The sequence below is a fragment of the Thunnus albacares genome, chromosome 22 (assembly GCF_914725855.1).
Source record: "Thunnus albacares chromosome 22, fThuAlb1.1, whole genome shotgun sequence".
Taxonomy (NCBI): Eukaryota; Metazoa; Chordata; class Actinopteri; order Scombriformes; family Scombridae; genus Thunnus; species Thunnus albacares.
Genome location: NC_058127.1, coordinates 20,026,652 through 20,053,565, shown reverse-complemented (window position 1 = coordinate 20,053,565; position 26,914 = coordinate 20,026,652). Strand labels below are relative to the sequence as shown.

Here is a 26,914-nt window from a genome sequence, read left to right as displayed (position 1 = left end):
GATGGATAATTATTTCATTTGTAAAATCTTTTCATAATTCTTCTTTTTATTATCCATTAAAATATCAAATAATTAATTACTTTGTAATTTAGTCTATTTATTTATGGATTAATGACTTGATTTGTAAACCAATTTATCAATTCCTGTTTTTCTTGTACAATTAGTTATTCATTAAATAATGCTTTATTACTTTTTCTATGACACTTGTGGTCCTCCATAATATTGGCCTGTCAATCATGATTAGATAACTACTGTAGTAAACCAAATGTAAATATTTCAACATTAGCACTGATTTATTAGTTAGCCAAGCATTAAATACACTGACAAAATCTTCGCAGCTGTTCCCACTAATGAAACACACCCTTAAATTAAGCCAACTATAAGCCAACAAGCAATTGCTCAAGAATACAAACCTCATTTTACCTTGATGTCAGAAGATCAACAATGACAAAAAAGCAAATTTACAAATGTTCTCCAAATATCTGTGAATTTCCTTGATAAAGCGGAGACTATTAAAGTTCTTTCTTTTCACTTGATATTTTCTCTATCACTTACAATCCAACACACTCTGGTTTCCCAGGTGACAGGTTGGGACCCTATGCTTTGGTATCACCTACATATTTTAGAATTTTCTCCTACTGTAGTAGGTGTAGATTTAGATGCCAGTTTCTCAGCTTTGCTTGCTTAGAAATGCGGCTCCGTCTTTGAAGTCACTCACTGTAACATCTGCTGAAACAAACAACCTCCAATAGTCGGTACATTTATTACAAAGCACAGGCTGATGTCTGGGTGTAAAGCTGGCCTCACAGATAAGATGATTGATTAGAGGATGGACTGTGGTTTAATAGTCGGTTGAAGAGTCGATCCATCGTACAGAGGGAGATATTGATGTGTTTATTTTTGTGTGTGTGTGTGTGTGTCAGGTCAGATTTCCTGAGTGAACCTCATGTGTATGAGGACCTTCTGGACATGAAGCGTCTTAAGTTCATGGAGGCCCACTGCAGGACTACAGCCTGACGCCTGGCCATTGATCACTGCGTCTGGGAACACAACACACACATGCACACACTCAAATACATACACCAAAGGTGGCAACTGTGTTGTCTCCTCTTCCAGCAAACAGTGCAGCAAATTTCCCTGATGCATTAATCCACAGCGTCACATTCTGTCCAGTCAATCCAGTACACAATCAATATAAGACATCCTCATCTGCTGTACTCAGATGTGTTTGCTGTGTTCACTGTTTGCCAGTTATATGATTCAGGCCCAGTTTGAAACTCCTTTGAAAAACACAGCATGATGTGCTGCTAAAAGCCACCCTGTAGTTGAAAGAGAGAAGGCCTCTCAGCACCAGGCTCTGCTCTCTACATTCTGCTGTCAATGTGCCACTTTACCACATGCCACTGCAAATCAATAGCACTACATTACTATAGAAAACAACATGCATCGCCACTCCACTGATAACTTTTCTGTATGTGTATGTTTGTGTTTTAGTGCATTTAGTTTGTATTTGGCTGTGGGTATTGTGTGTGTTGTAAATAGTGCAGGGATTTTCATCTGCATTGAAGACCCAGTTCATGACATTTAGCTCCAAAAAACCCTACAGAATAGGGAATCTGGAGTGATTTTTTTGGTATGAATAGAAGGTTGGTGACTAATCAAAAGCTCCACTGCTGCAAATGAAAGAACTTCGCAATAATAAAATATGATTGCAATCAAGCAGAAAGTGCTTATAACTAGTACGAACCCTTTGTCAGTTGGGCAAGTTGTCTTTTGCAGGTCACTTATTTGAATACAGGCAAAAGGAGATCCCAGACAGTGAAATCCAAAACAGTCATTTTGAGTGACATTTGTTTTTTGTGGCCATGTCGGCAGCATTATTTAATTCATTAATTATATCATAATTTAATCATTACAACTCTTCACATGTATGTATAGTACCCGTTCTGTTTACACTGTTGTCCAAGCATTCCAGTAGTATTTTGTGCCCTTTAAGTATTCAGTCTCCAATCACAGCATGAAAGGCAGCCCACTTGCTGAGACTCCATCCTCAAAAATGTGGAAAATCTCATTGAGCATGAGTGCAAGAGAGTGTTCAAGCATTTGTGTGTACATTTTAAATTTTCTTTCCATGTTTTCAATGGCATTCATATTGTATCCGTGTGTATATGTGTGTGTTTGTATATGTTTTGTCCTCATTCAGGTAGACAGAGCCTGTCTAAGATGGTCACCTCTATCTGGGTACCAGGTATTCCAGGTGAAAATCACAAAGCACTACTGCAAGCAGGATTTCAGAGAAGGTGAGATCACACTCCTGCTACAACAGTGATGTTTGAGAAAGAGTATGACTAAGACTGGGCGATATCACCCGAAGTCAATACCGTGATTAATTGTTAAATTTAACTCAGTAACAATTAATGAAACATCATATCTTATTTAATACACCTGTGCATAAGATTCTCTGTCACACAGTGGTGCTCGTATTCATAGATGGACAATCATGGATTATGAGTAATATTTATTTGTTTGCTGAAACAGGAAATTAAAAGACAAAAACGACTTCTTCTAACTTCTGTTATCTCAGTATCCCATCAGTCAGATCTTTCAGAGTCGAGAGTAACATCATTTCAACAAACGCTTGTGTAACAGGCCGCTGCATCTTAAACAACCTGCCCATCCTCCTGACTGTGGTCAGGAAGCACAGGGGAGACTGCTTTACATGTCCAGGGCTACATTGCAGCTAACTTCAGGGTTAACTCCGTCAATATACTTGGCTGCTGGTAAACAAATTTAGAGAACTTGGCTTGATTGTTGAAGAGTCGTGGCATTTATTTTCTGACATCCTGTTGAGCTCATACTGAACATTCACTGCTAAATTTACTTCTGCTAACCTGACTCTGCTCTGATGTCCAGCAGCACACCTTCCTGACCTGAGCACAGCATCGCCGTACCTCTGTCTCTCCCACACCCTCACCTTACACACCCTGCACTCAACGCTCTGAAAGAAGCTGCACTACCCTACTACTCCTATTTTCTCATTTTATTTCCATTTAGCTTCATTTTGTCCAGTATCATGTCTCCCTAAAACCCAACAAACATCTTCTCTGTACCAGCTTGTTCTCATCTGCTCCCATTCCCAGCTGCGTTTCTCCAACGCTTAAAACTGCAGCTGGATCAATGTTGACTCGCGTTAATAAAAAATAAACCTGTGATTGTTTGTGTGCCTAGCTGTAGGCTTAGATTTTGTTGTTGTACTTTTAAGGGTTAGGTGTATAAAGGCAGTCTGTAGGCTCTGAACAAATGAAGTTATCAAACATATCAATATGATTCAAATTTGCTCAGTGAGATAGTCGACGTTTTCTGTTACTTTTCGAATAATTGCTCAGCCATATAAGTATGACTATAACTGATGGTTTCTACTGAGGAAATAACCTTAACCTTTGAAATTAAAAAAAGGAAAACTGGAACCAAAGACGGAAATGAAACAAGATTAGATCAAACCATGGGCTTGTATAGCTTCCGTCAGTCTGCTGTTACAGATCAAGTCTCCCCTCAAACACGCGCACACATTCTTCATGCTGCCGTTGCTTCTCTACTACATATTGAAACGTAGTCTTTCTCTTAAAAGTGGAATTGTCTCAAAAATCACCAAATAGAGATTGTTGTGTCTCAGATTGTGTAAGAGAAGTTCGTTTTGCACATAATTGCAGTGAATTATGTTGCTATGACTGTCTGAGCATTAAATATTAATTGTCTCAGACTGCAGCCCTTATGTTGCTGATCTCCACTAAATGGAACACTTTACACAGACGCCATTTGTCACAGTTATACGCTGTCATCTTGTATTTGGTGCCCAGCTAAAAGTAGCTCCCTTCTAACTGCTTCTTCTTTCAAAACTCCAATATCATCAAAGTGACATTTTGAATGTGAAGGCAGAGGTAATTCTTATTTATTAATCTCCTTTGAGATAATCAAGCTTACTGTTTTCCTTCAACCTTTATTTATCGAGGAAAGGTTGACTGAGCACACTCCTGTTTTATAGCAGTACTCAGCAACTCATTCAAAGTCTTGTTCACATTCAGCAGCAGTGACAAGCTCCACTAGAGCAGTTTGAAACTAAGTGCCTTGCTCAACTGTAGTGTATAAGGAGCTGGAAGGAACCTTGGTGCAGACCCTCTAGTCCAGAGCCCAGAAACAGATAACTTCCTCAGTTATTCAGTGTAAAATAGGGTAAAGATTGGCTCCTGACTTTGTGACCTTAATTAGCCTTTTGATGAATTACCTCTGCCTTTGTACAGTCAGTTCCTCTCAACCACTTCAGTCAGCTGTGTAACAGAAGGTACATTTTTTTCTTCCTTGCCTTCAGACATCAAAAAGCAATTCTATCTTTATTCTTATTACATACTTGCGTATTTGTTTTGTTTCATTGTTAGGGAACAGGTAACACAAAGGTGGATTTCTGTAAAGTAACTACATTTGAACACAAAGGAGATGAAAGTTTGAGATTGTACCCACTACCTAAAGAAATTAGGTTGAAGCTACATGAAATTACATGGAACACAATATTTTATTTCAAATAACTGCTCCTTATGGACCTCTGAGGATGTCGTTCCTTGATAATTGAAAGATATATGGGGCAAACCTTTATCCAAGGTTTTATATTTTCTCACTCTCAGTTTTTTTATATACCATACTTAAACCTTTTAAACCAAAATTTATGTTGCTATAAAGTTTATATTGATTTAGATTGAGTCTTTAAGAGTTTGACTCTGCAAGTCCTTGCCACTTGACTAACCATGAAAATTCTAGACACTTATTGTTATTAAGCCAAATTGCATTTGGCAGCAAATATATTAATTATGTATAGTTGTGTATCTGCATGAACAGAATGATGAAGACCACACAGTAAAAAATACAAATACACAAGAACTGGAGTGCTATCAGTTGAGACACGTCCTTTCAGACAGTCTGTACGTCGTGCCAGACTGGTCTTAAGCTTAAACTTCAGATGACCTCACTGCGAGGTAGTGCTCAGAGCATAGTGCAGACACTTGTTGCAGAGGCAAGGTAGGTATACGTCATCAAAAAGTACACAATTAGCTATTCACCATGTTTCTAGGCAACAAGGACACTACCGGGGTATTTAAAGAACATTGCCGACAATTTCTCCAGATGCCATCAGTTGCAGTCGCAGACCGTTCTGTGTACGATGCATTTGAGTTTATTCCAAAAGAAGGCCCTGACAATCACATCACTCTTCCCGGCAAGATTGTAGCATGTTCTTAATCTAGTCTAGTTCGGGAAACTCTGAAACACAGTATGAGTTTTTCTTCCATCACTCTCTACCTCTCCTGCTATTATGTGTCACTTCTGGCTACATCACATACAGCTGTTATCTCATTGGTTGCACTTTGAAAGATCAGCAGCAACCAAGATCAAAGTTGAAATAATTTGAACGTTGAGCGCACTGCTTGGTGGCAATTTCAAGCGGTTTTACCACTGATCATGTGTGGGCACCTTTACTGTCATAGCAGACCATCTGTCAAAACATTCATTTAGTTTCATACAGGCTTAAACTAAAAAATGTTTTTAACTGTCACATACTGTGGGATCATCTATATAAACAAGCCAACCACATTTACAGTAAAAACATGTGAAGTAAACAGGACAAAACACTGATTACACTGATTCAATAGGTTCTGCTACACTGCAGAAATGGACTTTGCTATAAAATAGGCTTAGGCTCAATAATTTTGGAAAGCAATTCTGAATAATGAGTGAGCAAGATTTCATTTAGTAATACGCAATGGAGTCAGACAACAGGTCAAAATTAGACTTTAAATTAAATCATGCAAAACACAGCTACATTATTGTGCACCAAAAAAAAACATCCTTTTAACCCAGGACTTCTGACTAACACTGACTTAAATTAAGGCCTTAAATTAAAAGCAGTCAGCAGTGAAAAGTGCTAAAAATGAACAAACAGAGACAGTTGTGATTCATCTTAATGTTATCATGAGTCAAAATGTTACTGCTTAGTTTTATACACTGCAGATGCTGGATTTTTCCACCATCAGTGCCACAAGTGTCAACAGCATACAGCTGACTGAAGACTGTGACACACTATTGATGCTTCTTCGAGGAGAATGTATTAATTCTTGTTTGTATGATATGTAACTGTTCTCTGTAATAGTTCTCTGTATGAGCCCAGTAGGAGAGCCCTTCAGGTAGATTCTAACACCATTTCCTGCAGCACACTGTGTCCAATATCAGCTGGTACACAATATGTTACTGCCTCCCTTTTTCTCTCCTCTCCCCTCTTATCTTCCCCTCTCTTTGAGAATCCTGTTCGCTCTTGTTTCACACTGTTCTGACCTGTAGTCCTCAATGAGTACATTAACACAGATGAATAGCCCTGCTTGTACAACCATAATTAGAGCAGAAAATTTCATCTGCTAATGTGTTTGGCTAGGTACTCACTGTGCACATATAACAACTTACAGACCGTCGACACACAGGCTCATAAAAAGGAGCACAGTATGAATCACATTGCAGTGCTTCTAGGCTGAAGAGCTCCAGCACTTAATGGCATTCTTCAGCTTCTCTCTAGCAGCTATATGTGAATTGTTGCCTTAATGACAAAGGATTACATGCAGGTATTGTATATTTCTGATTCACTGTAGGCCACTTTATAATTTCATAAGAACTTCTACTTTCTCCACAAGTAAACAACTCCACTTCACTAGAGTACTGTACATAATGATCTGCTGCTGAGTAAAAAAAAAAAAACCTATCACACAATGAAACACTGTCAAACATGTTTCAGCAGGGGAATTATGTCTGACACTTCACATCACATATTGTAACATGCTGTGGTGAGCAATGTTGTGATCTACAGTAGACACTGGAAGAAAAGATGCTGGGACTCTTTATCAAAATCAAATGGTCAGTTTTATCAGTTGTATATTAAAATTAGTGCCTGCTCAAAAATGTATCTATTTGTATAATCTATCTAATCTAATTAATCTATTTTTTTGCAGAGGGAATTTGAAATGTTGACATCAAGAGAGGAAAATGAAATGGAAGTGTTGCTGTTTTGTATCAGTGTGTGTTTGTGTGTATTAGACTCACTAGTACTGGTATTTTTTAAGTAAAATGTATTTTGATTTGAATAAGACACACCAAAGTTGTTTTGTCAGCAGGGATTGGTCACTATTATCGATTATGCGTGTTATTCATGGCCAATTTTCTAAATTATAGTCTGTACCATTTTCTTTTCAGATTAACCTGAGGAGAATGAGCTGCCATGTAAAGCATGTATTTATTGTGGCATTTGGTAGTTTGTAAGCAAATACTGTAAATGCTCTGCAGCATCCTCAACAACCATTTCTCATTTTGTACATGTTTTGGTATTTGTAGCATTTCTCAATTTATTTTCCTTAATATTTGCTCTGTTGTACATTTTTTGTTTATTGGGTCCACTGTAATACCATGCCCTTAATTATGTAAAAATTCAATTCAATTGAAATACACTTGTGATCGTACAGTAAGTACATTTCTTAGATAATTAACTCTCAGCAGCTCCTCAAAATTACAGTGAGGACAGTGAGTCGTGCCACGTGAATCAACGCACTAATGGCTGATTGACGCTTGGTGTTGAGCAAATGAGGTCTAGTAAGCCGGGTGATGCTGTAGCTAAGACCTGAGGCTCGCTGTAATTGGAAATGGCAGGGTAGATGCTGTGGCAGAGAGGGTCAGCTGTCTGCATACACGCACATACATGTAGTACGTGCACGCATGCACACACATTTTTCATTTTCTCTCTTTCTGGTGTCACACATGTTCTTTCTCACAAAACACCTCTTTCCCTCTGTCTCTTTCTGATTCTCTCACACACACTCACGGCCTGGTTGTAATTAGTGGCACTGGGTAGTGGTCACACATAATGCCACTAATTGGGCTGGCAGGCACCATTACCCAGAGCTAATCACTATTCTCTGGGCGACGAGGCGTCCTGGCCCTCTGACCACTAGCTGCTAGCAGGATCCATATCACATTGCCAGAGCTCAGGGAGCCCTACTACACCAATTAACCAGCTAAACTCACTGAGTCATACTTTAGGCCTTGGGCAATCTCTGCTACTTAGCATACCTTATTTTTAGGTAGTATTTTTGAACTGGGTGGTGCATGCTGCTTAAGACTAGCCAGTGTTCTTATTCATCTGTGACATCTAACCATCAGCAGGGCCAAGATTGGATTCTACATGTACTTCTGAAAGCATCCTTGAGTAAGACACTCACCTCACCCCTACCTTTACAACATAACAGGACAATAATGTTGTGTCTTAAAAGAATCACATTTGCATAAAATTAATGGATGTGTGTTTGCCAACAGGAACTGCATCCTCCAGTACCCAGTGCCTGTCAACTGTATCACTATTAACTGGCTTTGTGAGTGGACCAAAAACGCCCTGCTGGGTTCCTAATGCTTTAATGGCTGGTGTTTCTGGTATTTCCCACCTCAGTATGTCTCTTCATCCTTTCTCTGACTTGATGAGGCCTTTAAGTGCCCGTCGAAATGCATCTGGCCCATCAGAGCCTTGAAGGTAGCCAACCTGTAAGTGCAGCCGACTCGGAATGAGAGAAAGGATGGCTGTCTGAAAAGAAGGCAATAACCTGAAGATGACTGGACAAGAACAGAGAGCTTTTTTTAGTTTTCCACGTCAGGAGGCTTTCATTTTGTGCCCACTAAACATGGCGTGACTTTTAATTGCATTTCTAAGCCTCTCAACCAGACCTCATTTCAAATTAGGTTTTGTAGCCCTTTTCTACAATGCTTGATTTATCTTTAGATGTCTAGTAATGTCAGAGAGCAATGGCCTTCTTCTTTTACAGTTTATGGTTTATCATAATTTAATGTGCTCTTGGCAAACAGTAAATCTATGCAAACAAATTCATTTAACAAGGATGGGTTGTGTGCAGTTTTGGAGCTTTTCATTTTTTGCACAATTCACAATCTGATATACTTTAATCACTAAGTAGGTTTCCTAAGACATGTTTCCCTATACAGGGTTTATCACTGAAAGCATTTCTAATAACATTAGCTTATATTTTTACACCAGTCTTTCAAAACAGCATTAAAGAGCCCCTCCTAATGCTGGAAAGGATAATAAATTGATTTTGAAGTAACTAGGCTAACTGAACTCTCCTGAAATAAAGACAGCCTTTGCTGATGTCAGAAGAGATAATTCTGCTTTTTAACCTTAACCTTTAGGGAAAAAGAGTAGAGGCCCCATATCACATCACATCAACTTAGCTATGCTTCACCTGTTCAATTGAAATGGGCCCCGCCCTCCCAAAGGGCCTTCGACTTGCATGCAGGAATTGAATAATTAACCATTTTTTAAATATATATTTACAGTATATATTATGGCAAGCTGTGGTTACTTCATTCAGAGATGACATACTGGACACCACTTCAAAGCTAACAACCAACTTGAATTCCACTTAGAACCAGTTAACCACTCAACATTCACTCACTCACACAGCAAAATGGTAGGCAGGTCATTTCTTTCACCATGAACACTACTAATGGTGTCGACTAATACAAACTAGTAAATTCTCAAACTTAAGCAAGTGTACATAGTTAGAAGAATCTCTATAAGCAATTATTTAGGGTTAAATACTCCAACAAGGCCAACAGTGCATGAATAACAAGAAAAATAACAGAAAAAGGCTAGAGTTTACCGTCTCTCAAAGCATGCTGGGAGGTATAGAGGTGGGGTACCTCTTGGATGGTACAGTATTCTCCTATAACATACGGATGTTGAATCTGATAATCTGCATTTTGCTGTTGTCAAGTAAAACGTAGCCATACAGTTGTTACTATTGTTAGTCTGTTTCATCCTCTCTGCTGCGGCCTCTGTTATGATATCCCACTGCTGCTCCCTGCATCATACAGACATACAGGATGCATGTCTGTGTGTGTGTGCGGGTGTGTCTGTCGCACCGAGGCGCAGACAGTGCACAGGAGGAGGAGAGGAGGGGATGGGAGAGTTCCTGCTCTGGTTTTCAGATCCCCATTTGCAAAACGCAATTCATTGTAAATTACCAGCAGTTTCAGGCACTTGTTATTCCCAAGCAAAATATGCTTTTGTTGTTAATTTAATTTAAGGGAATTGTTTAAGCTCTTTTTATGTCAGCTGATACATAACACATAGTGCTATTTAATGCAGACTAGTAGTTGCCATAAAGGAAATAACATTATGAATGTTTTTTTTTCTGTTTTCTCTTTTATGTTTTTTGTTTCAGGGAGGCTCCACATTAGCTCTTGAAACAGGCCCCCAGATGCTTAAGGTTGCCACTGCATGTAGTAACTAAACTGATCAATAGACAAGACACATCATGATGTCTGATTCAGCTCAGAAGATGACAGTGATTGATTGATCACATCGTACAAATGCTTGACAGTTATTAATCTGACCAGCATGACATTTTGATTTAGTTTTCTTTTTTTTTCCTTTGTATTTTTGCTTATGTTGGATAATTTTTACAGTGAAGATGGAGACAGGAAACATAGGGAGAAACGGAGCATACGACGTGCAGCAAAGATCCCCAGCCAGACTCAATTTGTATTTCCAGAGTTTTTATGAATTGGGAAGAGTAGAGACAAACGGCCTAATCATTCACAATCAGGTGGGGTTGTGTAAGAAAAAAAGTACTGCGCAAGCAGCGCTGCCCATCAAACACCAGGCTGAAGTGAGTTTGATGATCACCAGCTGGACGTGTATTCTATCCAATAGGGTCTTTGTCAAGTCAAAATTATTTTAAAGTTTGATATTGACCTGCGGGGCTAAGCCTGTGTCAATTGCATCTATGATTTTGATCAGAGTACTTTGCCACAGCTCTGCCTCTTTTTGTGCTCCTCCAGTCAAGCTGTCCTTCAGTATGCTCCTAGCCTTGTATGACCGGGTTCAAGCATCCTACATCCTACACCGTTTTTCAGAAACACCCTACAAATATGAGAAGATGGATAAAAAGTGTTTTATGATCATCTTAGCTTTTCAAGCTTTTGGGAAACGGAGCCCTTGGTCTTTTCAGTCCTCTGTCCTCAACAGTCTTATGTTCTGTAATGTTCTTTTGATGTCAGATATATATATAGGGGCACATGGCTTACTTGGTCCATTCTAGTGTAGATGTTATTCATCATTTATAATGGGTTGACCTTCTGTCAAACTCTGAAGGAGAAAGAAGGTAGAAAAATCACAGAAAATCTCTTCTTAAAGTCTATTTCTTCTGGCCCTTTGAGTTCTCTCTCTACAGTCACTTTACTGTTGCCACCTGTCTGACTTCTACTAATCTTCCTCTGAGGATAAATGGCTCTGTCTGACTCTATTCAATTCACTAAATACCTGTCTCTGTTACAATTGCTCTGCCACTCAGCTGATTTTGTATGTGTGTGTGTGTGGGAAACACAGTAAGTTGGAGGAGCAGGTGTACAAGCTGCATAGCGGCCTTTTTAAGATCAGTGACGCACAGGAGAAGGTAGAGGCCATGTCTGTAGCGCTGGAGGAGGCTAAGAAGCAGGTGGCCGAGTTTCAGAAGCAGTGTCCGTCAATGTTCAGCAGAAGAAAAAGGCTGACAAGCAGCCGAAGGTAAGCTTTCAGGTAGATAGTACATTGCCATGTTAACTGTAACATGAAAACTTTGGACACTCAGGTCATCCCATGACTTTTGTGGCTGTACAAAGGACACAATGTTGTTGACACAACATGACAAGACTATACAGAAACACATTGTTGCATGTGCTGCTCATGAAGATGTGATCACTGGTGAGAACATGGATGGTTTTTAGTCACACAAGCAACGTGGCTCATGGGATGGCAGTGTTGGTCTGTTAATCTACCTCGAAGGTCCAGACTGAAATATCTCTAACTATTGGATGGCTTGCCATGAAATTTTGTGCAGATATCCATGGTCCCCAGAGGATGAACCCTACTGATTTTGGTGATCCAATGATGTTTTATTTAATGTCATCAGCAGGTGAAAGTTTGCACTTAACCTGTGAAATATCTCAACATCATCTAGTTGGATTGGTACAATAATTGTGTAGACATTTATGATTCCCAGATGTTATATGCTAATTATTTTGGTGACTTTCTCTGACTTTTCTGCTAGTGCTGTTTGCAGTTGACATTTGCAGTTTTGAGTGAAATGTCTCAATAACTACAGGATGGTTTTGTACATTCATTCATGTTCCCCACAGGATGAAATGTTATAATTGGTGAACCCTTAACTTTTCCTCTAGCAGAATCCTTTCAGCACATAGAAAAATAAGTCCTACAGATATAATCATGAATGGCAAAAAGACTTCCCTGCAATTATTGCTGCAGTCAAGTGGATGTCCTTTTCAGAGGTCAAAAAAGAAAAAATTTAAAGAGTGGCCAGCAGTACTAATTAATCTCTGAGTGTCTGGCTTTCATTTTACCAGGAAAAAAAAAAATCATAAATTAAAATGTGGCTCAGCAAGAAGTATACGCTGTCTTCGTTTGTCCACCTATTTTCTATCCTTTCTCATTTGCTGTGGAGTCTTTGAATAAAAAAGGATATGACAGAGATCAAGTCCTGTGGCTGTCCCCCCAGCACTGGCGGAGACAGTGATGCAGGCCATCATGATCCTTCAGGGCAAAGAGCCCACCTGGGCGGAGGCCAAGAGCCAGCTGGGAGAGACAGCAGCAGGGCAGGATGAAGGGATGAATAAGGGAAGGAAATTGAAAGGAGAGATGCAGGGAGACAGAGCCATTTGGGCTTTACAGAGAGGAGATTGGGAGTGTGGCAAGGAACACAGAGAAAATGGGAGACCTAAAAAATGCTCTAAAAATGAGTGGAGTAAAACCTGACAAGTACAGATTGTGTACAGTCACACCATGTATAAAAAGGAAAGCTGGAACCACTATTTTCCTTATATTGATACCTACAGTAAAGGAGCATTTCTAGTCTTTTCATTTGCATACCATGGCCAAATTATTGAATTGAGGCATCACCTTTGTAGGAGTAGAAACAATAAAATGTCAGCTGAACAATTAGCTAAAATTAGAATGTATAGGATATGCATTTAGAAAACTTATCTTAACCCGAGCAACAGGGATAAAAACTGTACCTGCATTTATTTAACTTTATAACAGTGCCAGTTTTCTTTAAAACTAGTAAGACTAAGAATCTACAGCCATGCTACTAGTATTTCAGGGTGATAGCAAGAAGTTTTCATGTTACAGCTAACACGGCAAGGTACTATCCACCTGAAAGCTTATCTTCTGCTGCTTGTCATCCTCATTCAATAGTTGTTGAGACATTTCATTCTGGAAAGTGGTGGACTTTTGCCATCCCTGGAGCCACGCTGCAAGCATGGCTACAAATGATCTGTCAGTTCTATGAAAGACCAAAAAGAATTGAAGAGTAAAAAAGCACCCAGGTGACAATGCATTATTCGGTTTGTGCCCTCTAGTTAACCTTACAGCAATCATAACTTGTCTTGTGCACATCTCCCATACATCTGACATACTTGACATGACTTATCTGACTTGTTTGTGTTTGACATCTAATGGGTTTGAATCGTTAAAAAAGCCCCTTTCCTTCCTCTTTGCCTCTAGATTGGGACCACACACACTGTTTATTTTTGCATTATTTATTTATTTTTTTGACCTTGCAAAGAGGATTACAACAAGTGAAAATAGACTAAAAAGAGACTCAAAATCACACTTTCACAATAATATCACTTCAGGTTCCTTTTCTTAATTAAATGCTGCTTACCAAAGAGCAGATGTGATTTGTGGAAACAACTTCTCAAGAGCTGTAAAATATAATGAATATGAATAATGAATAATGTGCGCCAGAGTGTAGGTGAAATGTCTCCCCCCTGACTCACTGAGCCAAAATATTCATCATGATGATCACAATGCTGTAACCGTAGAGCTGTTGGATAAAAGATACAAGCACATACTGTTAAACACAAAACAGTTGAGGGATTTGGGGGAGATCACAAGGAAGGTCACAAAACAGGAAACATTTCTGTCCTTATGAGAATCACTCAGACTAGGAAATTAATCAAAGTGATAGTTATAAAAGAGGGAAAAAAATATTTCCATAGTTCAGCGGTCTGTGTGCCCTTGACATTATTCAAAGGGAGAGTCGAACAGGTTGGTAAACTTTGACATGGACAACACATTGTACGCAGTGTTGAAGATGATTAGTCAGCATGGCTAAAAAACTGATCTGTGCCCTCCACACAGGTGCAGGAGTTAGAGATCTCAGGATCACCAGAGTTCACTTTTACTGTTTTGTTTTTTTCATTTTCATTGTTACTGTCAAAGGAAATATGGGAGAATATTGCCCTGTTTCTATTCATAATGAAATAAAAGCATATAAAACTCAAATATGCAACTCAAGGAGATGGACTGGATTCCCCCAAAAATCAAGGCACATTTCTTCATTAGGTACAATAACTACCTCATTAGAAATCTTAAGGACAGCCTACACATGCATCAGGAGCACCTGCTTTGTGTTAGATCACTGTCACATTCAATTAGCACTTCCTCCTTTGTTTTTGCAATTGCAGTGCAGCAGCCTACAGTGGGTTTTCTCTCGGTATGAGCATGTGGGGAGCAGCAAACATTAAACTCGGAGCAGCTGAGATATTTTACAGAATGTTTTGAGCAGGAAACTGCTGCGGCTTCACTCTACTGCCTTGATGTGGTGGCCACTGACCAACCTTTCTCCATACATTCTCTCTTTAAAGCAGTTTAGCCTCAAACATTAACAGGTTGAGAAAGGTAATCAGTGTATTGCAAACATTTAGCCTAACATGAAAACGTTAGCTCTTGTACAGGCCTTTGTAATGGAAACCAGGTTGTTTTGAGCTGTTATCAACAGAGGCATTGAGGTGAAATGCATTATGGTCATATCTGAAAAAGGCTCTTGATATTTGAAGGCATTTAGTTTGACTGGATATCAGGTAAGCCATCAGCAGGCCATCAGCAAGCCAGGGAAAGCTACAAAGACAGTTTACAGGAGCTAATGTATCCTTCCTGTTTTACTGTGACTGAACTTCTGTTCTCCCTTTCTTTCATGTGTGTACATGGTCTGTGTGGTATTTGTCTGTCCTTAAGTTTGTAGCTACATATGTGGAGCAGTTTATTTCAGCAATGATTTAAATTAAGAGCTCAAAAAAATATCGTATTGCATCAAATTGGCCTATTGTTAAATAATGGATTCATAAATGGGTAATTAAAGATTTCAGTTTCATAAAACAGTTTTTTCAGCAGAAACTAAAGCAGTAAAACAATAACAGTGTTCAATACTGTCTTTGTGATTAGTTTGCTTGAGATGGATTGCTGAATGTAATGGCCTTGTGCATGACAGATCCTTTATGTTTGATTACTGAGTGTGGAGCAAGTAAACAGTGCGCGTCTGTGATCCAAATGTAAACAACTCGGTCACCCCAAATATATTCAAAGCATACGTTTGAAACAGTCAGTTGCTCCTAAATCGATTGACAAGTCTTTTAATACACAGACAACACAAAATTCTAAGGTATGGATATGTTGTTTGCTTTTAAATGTTTGTTTTTCTTGTGAAATTTGGAAAGAAAGAATGACCTTGGTAGCTGCAGTCTGTGTTATATTTTGTCAAAAAGTGACTCTGAAGTACTCTGTATTGCTTTAAGTCCTGAATGTGTCATGTGAGAGAGATGTCTGCAAAGATTTATGTACTATCAAAACAAGAGAGTTGGACGGGCGGGTCAGCTAAAGGAGAATGAGTGAATAAGTCACCTCCCAATTTTTCCATCATGATCTTTAGGTCACCGTTGATCTCATGCTCCTCACTCTTTTGAAAATGTCCTTCGTCTCCACAGGACCTCTCCTCTCTCTCCTTTCTTTTTCTCTGTCCAATTTCATCCCAGTGTGTGCCATTCAGACACTTTCTTCCTCTTTGGTCTCGCTGACCTTTCACTCTCTCTCTCTTTCTCTCTTTCTCTCTGTCTCTCTCTTTAGGTCTTTGCTCCGCTTCATTGCCCCCACTTCATTCAGCTGCCTGTTCACAAAGTAGCCACAGCACGACATTTAGGGACAATTGAGTTGTGGCAGTTATAGATTGCAACTGCAGTGATTCAAAGTAACGTGTTCATCTAATGGCATGTTCCTTCTGACTTTCCAATAATCAATAACCCTCTCTGCTTCTTTGTCCATTCATCCACCCATTTTTTTTATTGTTGGCGTAGTAGTACTAGAGGTATTATTACAACTCCCATACAAATACAGCTAAGTCCAATCCAACCCATGCAATTATGAAAAATGAACGCACTCCAAAGAGGCAAATCCCCCTCTCCATCAAAACAAAAGGGTGATTAGCCTACATTGTGCTTAATTTCTCAATAGACACTCGTCTCATTGTGGATTATCCCTCACATCAACTCTTTTGAGTAACTTTTTTCCTTTCAAACCAAAAAAGAAAAATAAGTCAAACAGAGCACTCCATCCTCCGATGATGATCATGAGATGTGATTTAAAGTTCTGGAGAAAAACTAGTAAGTGGAACGCTGAGATAAGATTTGTTTTATCACATATCTAATTATTGTTTTTGTTCCCACTGTTTGTATTTTTATGTCATCCAACATTTGGTGGGTTTAGTACTTAATCTTGTTCTTTAGCTGTATTAGCTGTTATAGAGATATATCTCGACAATATCATAAATGATATTACTCACAATGATGCCATGAAGATGATATTGTCTGTATCAAGATTTTATGATGATGTCATAAATGTACCCACATGCCAGGCAGGAATGAAAGAACATTCAGTGTTATGAGGTATGTGCAGGTTTGATTAGGCAGAGAGCAGCATAATTGATGCATTTGCAAATCTTACCAGAAAGCTGCACATGTTGTACTTAAAAGATGTGGCAGCTCTGAAGTTTTTTTTTTTAATTCTGAGGATGGATAATTGATAGTGATGCTGATGATTTCATGTGATATGGGCTATGATTGTTCTTAATGTTTGTAATTATCTATTTATCTTTTTTGTCTGTGGTTCTGAATCGCATGGGATTGATGCTGGAGAGCGTGGGAGTATAGGGAGATGACGATATTAGCAAAAGACCGTAGGAGGACAGGGAAAAATGAAGGGGCAATCAACAAAGGAGGGAGAGGGGTGAGGATGTAGGGAATAGGAGGAAAAAAAGAAAACTAAGGTAAGGGGAGTAGGGAGAGAGAAGACAAATAATACGTGAAGGAGGACAGAGGGCGAGGGATGGCAAGGAGCCATAGCAGGGTGGAAGGAGGAGGGATGCAAGAAAAGAGAAGGTGGGGAAACCCAGATTGATTGAAGATGAAAAGGAGTGCTGAGATCAGTAAAAAAAATAGTTTAAAAAACCAAGGACAGATACAAAGAGGAAGGGAAGAGCTAAGGGAGGATCTCTAAACATTTAATAATAAATTTGTAAGACACAAATGTTCATCTCGAGACAAATGAACTCTGCTCATACACAGATTGATACATTATACGCTTTTATAGACAGTAATTCCTCTTGTAAATGTACAGTTTCATCCACTTGTGTATTGTTATACAGGCTTCAGCAACTGCATAAAACCAGCAGGAAATATTGACAATAATGATAAAGACATGTAAAGTCTACAACCTGAAAGTAAAGAAGAAAGACTCAGAAGAGAATGACTATTTAACACAGCTGGGTATTGTAGAAGTGCACCGTGGAGGTGGAGAGTAGACTAGAGCAGAGACTAATTTCCACTGCAGCAATGCTGATGGATGGACTAAAGGAACCTTATTTTACCTTATAAATTTTTTATTCCTAGATCCTCCAAACTATTAGCTGCTTCCCCTTTGTTCCTTTCCTCTGCCTCTCTACCTTTCTTTCTTTCTTTTCCCCTCACTCAACCTCTCCTAAGCTCTCTGCTGGGATCAAACTTTTAGAATAGCTCAGACTTTGTTCTAAGTCAGCTTGTTCTTAAAATTACAGCAAGAGCTTTGACATTGCCAGTCTGAACTTGCATCCACAAAGAACACCATGTTTAGATGCTGGGCAGTACCAATAACTACTACTCTATACTGTTCATGCCACATACTGTATGTGTGGAGACAAATACAACTCAATAATACAGCTCTATGACATAAATCCTGGATTGCATTTACCAAGGTTTGGTTTAGTGTAGATTAGTTTGTGTCGGATGTTTTGGGTTTGGATTGGTTGATTTAGGTTGGAATGAGATTATGAGATTCTTTGAAAACAACCAGTTAAACAGTAATAGAAGCAGCCCAACTTCAAAACTTTAAAAATATATTATTAAAGATGGCTCAAAATCTACTACATACAAACAAACAGTAGTGTCAAGGAACCTTTGGTGCAGTAGCAAAATATTATTACTTTTGATGAAGAGGTTATAGATGAATTATGACTTAAGTCTGTAGGGAGAAATAGAGTTGAAGTCACATGAAATTAGGAAGTTTCAGATAGTACCTTAGAACTGCGGAGCATAACTTATGTCCTTTGATCTTGGAAACACACAGTATAATACGCCTTTACAGAACAGTCAGTCTCTGCCATATTGGAGCGATGGTTGACTGGGATGCCTTTAGAAACGGTGCATGATTGTCTAAGAGACATACAGTGGTTGCTTTGAGTTACTGTAGCTAACTCTCTGTGTGTATTATCTTGTGCGTGTACAGTACACGTGCCGTGGTCTGTTTGAGGTCCATAAGCTGCTCTTCAGCTTCCAGATGTGTGCCAAAATCCTGGAGGTAGCTGGCAAACTCAACATGGATGAGTACAGTTTCTTCCTCTGAGGAGGACTTGTGAGAAAACACAAAACACACTTGCAAACGTATTGTTTTCATCTAATTTGATTTGATATAATTCAACAGGACAAACCTTTTATTTTCAAAGGCTTGGAACTACTTAATGCCCCAAAAGGCATCCCATTGAGAATTCAAAGGTAGGAATAGACAGGAGTTTTGCTTCCACTCAAAGACAGCCTGTATTCTGTTTTTTCCCCAAAGTACGTCTTTGCCATTTGGAAATAAGTCTTATATAACTATATTTTCTTTGCCACTGAGTTTTCCCTGAGACAGGACTGATTCTGTGTGATTGTGTTGGTTGTTTGACCTTTCATTGATACACTGATGACTACTGATCCATGAATGTGTTTCTAGGTACTTGATGAAGATGATCAGATGGACAACCCCTGTACCAGTTGCCCTGCAGAATCCAGCTGGGACAAAATCACAGAGCTGGATAGCGACAACTGGTTTACCAGATCTGAGCAAGAGAACGCCACACTACCAAGTCTGTCTGTGTTGAGAGAGGGTTTTCTTTTTCTTTGGCACTTTGTTTCTGAAAAAAAGTCTTTCCACTGGGAACAATAAAGTTGAAGTGAACACAGGTGTTAGCATGGGTGTATTTGACTGTTTGAGAAAGGCAGCTTATGTGTTTTTGTGCCTTCATCACTCTTTTGTTGCTATACACTGACAAAATTCAAGGTTTTGCTTAAGTATGACACTGTGAAAATTGAGAACAATTGTGCAATTGATTAAGAAACAGCCCCCTGCTGCGTGTGTATATATCATATCCCAGTGAGGATGAATATGTGTCTTCTCCCCCGCTTTTTTTGACAACTGTGGATCTATTCATGGGTGCTTCAGTGAAAAGAAGAGAAAGCAATAGAGTGTGTGGGATTGTGGATATCTGTCACTCACTCCTTTTGCTTTATTCCATCAATGGGAATTAGATTTGACAAAGTTGAGCTCAATATTAATGTGATCACAGGAGGATTTTGCTGCTGCCAAGATTTTTCCCCTCATCTTAGAGTCTAGTGTTTATCTAGCTCAGTTAATGATGTAGGGCCATGATTCATGAGTCGTATTAACTCAACAAGTTTGACAAAGTTTCACTGTTTCATATTCTTAATGAAAACCTACATTAAGCAGTACTTTATTACCTGTTTCTCTTTCTCCACTCACTCGTAATGTATATTATGTATTCTCTGCCCTTTTCACCTAATTTCTCACTCTTGCTGTCTTGCCTTACATCACCTTATCCATTTCACCCTCTCTTTTCCCAGCTGCCCTCCTTCACCCCTGGCTGGAAACCTTCCTCTTCCCTTCCCCTCTGTTGGTCCTCCTTCTAGACTGACTGGAAGAATAACTGTAATGAGCTCCATGTGCTCTCTACGTCAGGACCGCGTCTTCTCCCACGTCACCTCCTTCCATTGTTAACAACCTCGCTTGGCTCTCGCTTTGTAGAGCTGTCTGCTCTTGACATGAAAGCTGTGAGCGTCAGCTGTTATCCCATCAATCCCTGTTGCTTCTTGTAGTGCTCTCTCTCTCTGCCTCCGTTTTTGGCTGTCTGTCTGAACCCTCCCACCCACACATCCGGTACGCCACCATAAGCCCCTATTTGATTGACTCTGCTGACTAAAATGGCCACCAGATACTGAAGCAATGTCACAATGGTGCTGTAATACTCAATTGTTGAGTTTATGTCGAGAACTGTATCAACTTCAAATTAAACAAATGTTTCACGCATCAGTTGTCTAATTCTATTGGATTGTAGCGCATTTAACAACGGTAACACTGTAATGAAGCCCATTTGAGTGAGTTACACCATGTTAGCTCATCCATTCTCACATTATTTCTCCTTCTTTGTTGACTCCACTGTCTCTGTCCTCTCCACAGGTTGTGGAGGAATCCACCAGCAGTACTCCTCTGATCTTTGTTCTTTCTCCTGGGGTGGACCCCACAGGAGCCCTGAGGCCTCTGGCATGAGCAAACACTTCCACGCTCTCGCTCTGGACCAGGGACAGGCCCCCATTGCCAAGAGCACAATCAAAGAGGGCGTCAGAAATGGTACACCGTTTTTGCTCTGTCTTCCTGCTTGTTCTTCTGTCACAGATTTGTTCTGTTGCTTAACAGTGTTTTTTCCCACAAGTATTTCTTATGGGCTCAAGTGTCATTTGTGCTTGACAAAGTGCACAAAATACTTGATGAATATTTGATTGATTTGGTTTATTCAGATGAATCTTTCACTGCCTGTATCGACCCACTGTTTCCCTGCTCTCTCATGCTCATCAGCGTGATTTGCAGCTATTTATTATACCAGTGGAGGCCTGACTGTCAGTTTTTATGGTTTGTTGCTTTTCAGACACGCCTCTCTGTAACTAGGGAAATGTCACTGTTATACATCAAGCAATTTGTTTGTTTGGGGAAGTCGATTTTTATTGTTTTTCCTTTGATTCATATTCACCCTTCCATGTCCTCCTCCCTCTTTGCCTTAGATGCATAACAGCGTGGGTACAAGTGGCACAAAACCAGCTGGCAAGCAGTAGAGTTCCTTCTCTTCATAGCTACTACCATATTAGAGTCACATCTCTTCTTATTGTTACCTAACTACATTTGCTAACAGAACAATGAATCTAAATAAACTGTTTTGTAATGATTTAGGGAAACATGCTTGGGCATGCAAGTGTCGTTGGGATTTGCTGATTAAATGCTACATACTAAACACAATACTACATGTATATATTCCGTGCTCTTTCTCATTTGTTCTTTTTTGTCTGTGGGGCAAGGATTGGCAATTAGGTTCAGTCACTGTGTCCTTTCAGCATCCAATTGTCATTTGTGCTTGTGAGACATAAATCTGTTTTGGTTAACTAATACTGAGAGGTTCAGTGTCTGTTTGAGTTAAACAGATATGATACTGTGTCATTAAAAAGGACTTACTCATTTTTCATCTGTCATTAAACGTCATTTCAGCACCAGGAGCTGTCCATGCTAAGACCTCTTAAGAGTCTCGCATACAGAATGGTGCAGAACAACTCATAGTATCAATTTGTGTCAGCATATAAAAGTAGTATTGATTATTAGATGGGAAAAAATGTAATTCTCATGGAGACTTAAATGGGATTCATATTTTTATTGTGATTTCAACACAACATTTATTAAAAGAAGGAATGTTGTAGATGTCATTGCAAGGCCACATTGTTTTTGGTGTTTTTAGTGCATGGTGCTAAGTAATGATAGTATTACAACTAAACATGAATAAATCAGTATAAACAAGTTGTATCAGCTCAAGCCTTTTTTCTCTACTCAGGTCCTCACCAACGCTCACCTCTCTGTCTCCTGGATGCCTGAGTTGGATAAGCTGGTGGAACAGCTACAGGTGCAGAAGCACCAAGCAAATGTCAGACTCAAACTTCAAACTTGCACTCGTAGCCTCCCCAAATATCACCATCCTGTAGTCCAGCAAACAGTTATACAGACAGTAAGCAAGTGTTTTTATTGTGTTGAGCCCCAAAATTAAAACTATTCTAACATGCAGTCAAAAATTTGGACACACATCACCATCTTATGTTATTTTTATTCTGTGTCCGGCTTGAAAGGAAAAAAGTTTCTAGAGCTGGACTGGAACATTGTCTACGGCTTCACCAATTCTGACTTTGAGGTCAGGGCCTTATCTGACACTAAAAGGAACAGTGACAACTATTGGCATATCTGCCATCGGATAGACTGCCATCAGTTCAGTGAAGATGATGATGGTGACAGCTACTGAACGATGCAGCTCATTATGCGGTTGTGGTTATGAAGGAGATAACTGAGCGAATGGTTGATGTTTTCCTTGTCATTTATCTGCTCTAAATCACAAATATAGATTTTACTCAAGCAGAAAGGCCATTTTATACTCTGTCAGAGTGAAAACCAATTAGACTAATCGATAGTGACAGTCCAGTTCAAATGCATGAGATTGAATCCTACTTATGGTCTTTGTTAAAATGTCTTCCTCTTCATTCCATCTTTAATATTTCTGTCTACTTTCTGCAGTAGAACCATTTCACTTGCCCTTGGTGTGCTGTCTTGCATTTCAAAGCCACTCTGTTAAGACCATCTTCTTGATGGCCCCCTGCTGTAGGTGAGTAAGAGTCTGCTGAGTCTGTACCTTGATGAGTACGACTTCTGTGATGCTACCATCAAACAGCCCTTCTTCAGGTAAGACACTGCAACACACATAGCATTAATGTGATCCTGCAGCCAGTACTTCCTCAAGTCTATCAGCCAACAAATATGGACGCAAAGATGTACTCGATAAACAAATTATTACAATGTGCACTGCCATAGTTGAAATATGTGAAATTATTTTGTTCTCCAAATGGATACAATCCACCAGAGTAAAAAGCTCTTTTTTTCTGCGGAGGTGCACTGCAGCTGCACTCAGCTAGCAGAGGCCACATCAACTCCCTGCTGAAGGTCTTCATGTTCACAGAGTGCCAGCACCACCAAGTGGACTATCAGATTTTTACAGCCTGAGAAATATAGACACAGTGGCACACTGATGAACACTGACAGGAACACTTAGTCCTTGCTTTTTTTTCATGTAATCACTTACATGAATGCACACAGGCACCCATGTCCACTTGCTTCATTTGCTAACCAACCACTCAAAAGATTTAAGGCAGGGGCATGCTGGCGGTAGAGCAGATAAAATGCTTTTTCTTATTTATAAAAAGACTGTTGTCACTTGATCCAGCTGCAATGAACATGAATAAAGTGTGAAGCTGTTTGAATAATTCAGTTCCTAAAACACTAAAAATACTTTCATGCTTATTTTACACCAAATTTTTAGACGGAAATGTGGCAACTAGTTGATTTTACTAACTTATGATTATTTTTTATGTTTCTATTGTGTTTTGTATTTTACCAGAAGAAAATCAATAATATAATAAATGCATGTGAAGATGCCAACTTTCTCTGTTGGCCCAGACATGATGTAGACAACCACAGTCACCAGCAATGGGGTTTTTTTTTAACTTGCTCAAGAGGCCAGGAGAGTGTGCAGAGATCCCAGTCACTTCTCTAACTGCCTATGAAACACAACTTTTTTGTCACATACTAAATTTTAAGCTCTCCTGTATATCATTCTCAAGGTTTAGATTTAAAACCTTAATACAGAAAACCAATACCGTGACATGATCTCAAGTATAAAGGGTAGGAACTGCATGGTGGTGGATTATTATTAGAAGAATAATCTAACTACATACAGGCATATATTGTACTAGGCAGAGCATCACATGCCATACACAGCTGACTGTATACTAAACATACATTTACAGTAATATATCAGCATTACTTTCATTCGAGCATTATAGTTTACAGTGTGGTTGAAGCTGTGCTGAGTCAGTCAGTTAACAATCCAGGAAAATACTATTGGATTGAGCGAGGAACAAACACCTACTAACAGTCAGCACTTACCCGAGTAGCACAGACCAGATGCCCTTGTTTCTGCTTTAACTCCTCACCTTGTTATTCCAAAAACATTATTGAATCACTGTGCAGTTCTGGAGTAGATCCAGACTAGACAGGGTAGCAGCAAAAAGGTGGTATAGATAACAGAATATCTGGCTTGAAGGAGACTCACACACACACAGCCAAGTACACATTCCTCCCAATATCATCTTCCAAACCAAATTCCTTCAATGCTACTACACTTCTTTCAATGCCACTTTTAATTCTGAAATCGTTTTTTTTTTTTTTTTTCCCTGAATCACAAGGTTTAATTCTAATGCTGATGCACTCATTTCGTGCGTCTTCCTTTTTTCTCACCTCATAAAGTGGGCAGACTAGCATGAAGAAGTGCTGCTTGGATCAATTATATTAAGACTGCTGCTCTTTGGAGACTGAGTGGTCTTGAATAAAACAAGACAAAAAGCCTCTGCTGAGTCAGGATTAAAAGTATAAAGAAACAATGCTTTTAAAGAGGTGGCAAAAGATGAAAAGTTACAGGTTCACGGACTAAACCTCTCTCTGTTTGTTGTTTTTTTTCTTCTGATCACTTTACACTTCATTTAAGTGCAACAGATTTCTGTACTGCACCTCCATTTGACACTTAGTTATACAGTATGTTATTCTTACCTATCCTGGAGTCTTGTGTATTGATCTTTGTGATTCTGCTCTGATCTGCCCAAATCTATTCTGCTCCCTTCAGCCAGTCAAACAGCTGTAGGCCTGTCTCTGTACTGACTCACTGGTCTGTTAGTAAAGGCGTATTTATCCATCACTCTGCCTGGCTGCACAGACACACACTTATTGTTCTCCTCTGTCTAACCACAGACACACACTTATTGTTCTCCTCTGTCTAACCACAGACACACACTTATTGTTCTCCTCCGCCCAACCACAGACACACACATACACACACACACACACACACACAGAGGGTGATGGGGCTCTGGCAGCATTCCAGCTGTAATTCTGTCCGAACGCTCCATTCTGGCTTCATTATCACTGGACCTCTCTTTACAGTGGAGAGAGAACACAGGGTGCTGTCAGCCTGGGTCAAGGGGCTCGAAAAGATTCTGGCTACAAGTGTGTGTGTGTGTGTGTGTGTGTGTGTGTGTGTGTGTGTGTGTGTGTGTGTGTGTGTGTGTGTGTGTACGTGTGTGTGTCCACTGAACAGGGGTCATTCAGGGCAGTCCGTGTTTATATTGAAGATGATTCTGTCCTTATTATGGACTGTGTCTTAAAGCTTGTATGCAGGTGTGTGCGTGTGTGTGTCCACTGAGCAGGGGTCATTCAGGGCAGTCTTTGTTTATATTCAAGTGTCTGATTCTGTCCTTATTATGGACTGTGTATTAAAGTATGTATGCAGATGTGTGTGTGCGTGTATGTGTGTGTGAGTGGCTCTTCATCAGGTGGAGCTTGGTCCTCAGTGGCTGAACAAAGCCAGCGTCTGTGGACTAATTGTTGTGTAATAAGCAAAGTAAACCTTCCAAGGCCTGCTCCACTTTCCTAAAAAGACTCTGAGCTCATTGTGCTCTAGCCAGAGGCTTATTACTGCTGGATGTATTGTGTGCGCGTGCGTGTGCGCGCACATGTGTGTATCTATTTCCTTTTATAGGAGTATTGGACAGCTATTAGGTCTTCTGCTTCCAGCTGAGCTTCTCTATTCTACTGGCCACTTGTAAACTAAACAACTGTTTCTCTTTTCCATCTCCTCATCTTTTCTCATTTTACTAAGTGCCGCTGTATATCTTCAGCCTCATCTGGTCCAGGCAGCAACAGCAGCCCTTCATAGACTCGCTGTCCTCCTTATTTATCCCTCCATCCCTCTCCTCTCCACCCCTCCTTGGCATGACAGCCTGGCATTAGTTCTGATCTCACAGACTCATGGCTTTAATTTTGGCCTGCCTGCTTCTCTGTCTTCGGCCATTTTGTATCTGATTTCTTCAAAAGGAACTGCTGTGTGTGTGTTCAGTGGCTGTATGGCATATGTGCATGCATAGTAAGAGATCATGTCAGTATTGTAAGCATGCCTGCTTTCATTCCTCTAATCCAAACATGTGTGTGCATCTCTGTGAGCATACATGTGTTGTTGTTCATGTATATTTCTGTGTGCTTGGGTTAGTACATGTATGTTAGTTTAAGATTATGCTAAGCCATGATTCCCTTATTAATATATTCATGGCTGTTCAGGCTGTCAACCAGGGCTGTGCATCCATCTAGTCATGTGTTGGCTTACCTGCACACCTCTTATTCCCCTTTTCAAAGTATAATTTTCAGTTTGCACATTGGGCATGTACAAGCACCAAAACTCACCACTGTCACATGATATCATCATTAACATGTCTCTTAGTGGTAATTTCAAATACCGGAACCACAGAGAAATATTTTCACTGACTAAGAACTACATTTATTTTCAGTTCGATACACCCACATATACACAGAAACACACGCATGCAGGCACACATCCAAACAATGCGGTTAATCAAGGTGAGGTAAGGGATATTTTTATGCTAATTCACATTTCCCTCAAGCTGAAAAAGAGGACAGAGGGAGGGAGCGACTGAAGGAGAAATGAAC

The 26,914-nt window shown here is 39.6% G+C and overlaps 1 protein-coding gene across 1 annotated transcript in view; it reads left to right on the top strand.

The window, feature by feature from the left end:
• The window catches only part of LOC122973245, an 82,242-nt gene extending 59,121 nt beyond the window's left edge, over positions 1-23,121 (top strand). The window contains exons 7-13 of the mRNA XM_044340642.1: positions 2,204-2,302; positions 5,473-5,480; positions 11,466-11,653; positions 19,220-19,352; positions 20,741-20,911; positions 22,155-22,325; positions 22,971-23,121. Of these exons, the coding sequence (XP_044196577.1) occupies positions 2,204-2,302; positions 5,473-5,480; positions 11,466-11,653; positions 19,220-19,352; positions 20,741-20,830 (518 nt within the window). The 3' untranslated portion in view covers positions 20,831-20,911; positions 22,155-22,325; positions 22,971-23,121. The remainder of the gene's footprint in view (positions 1-2,203; positions 2,303-5,472; positions 5,481-11,465; positions 11,654-19,219; positions 19,353-20,740; positions 20,912-22,154; positions 22,326-22,970) is intronic.
• The last annotated feature ends 3,793 nt before the right edge of the window (positions 23,122-26,914 follow it).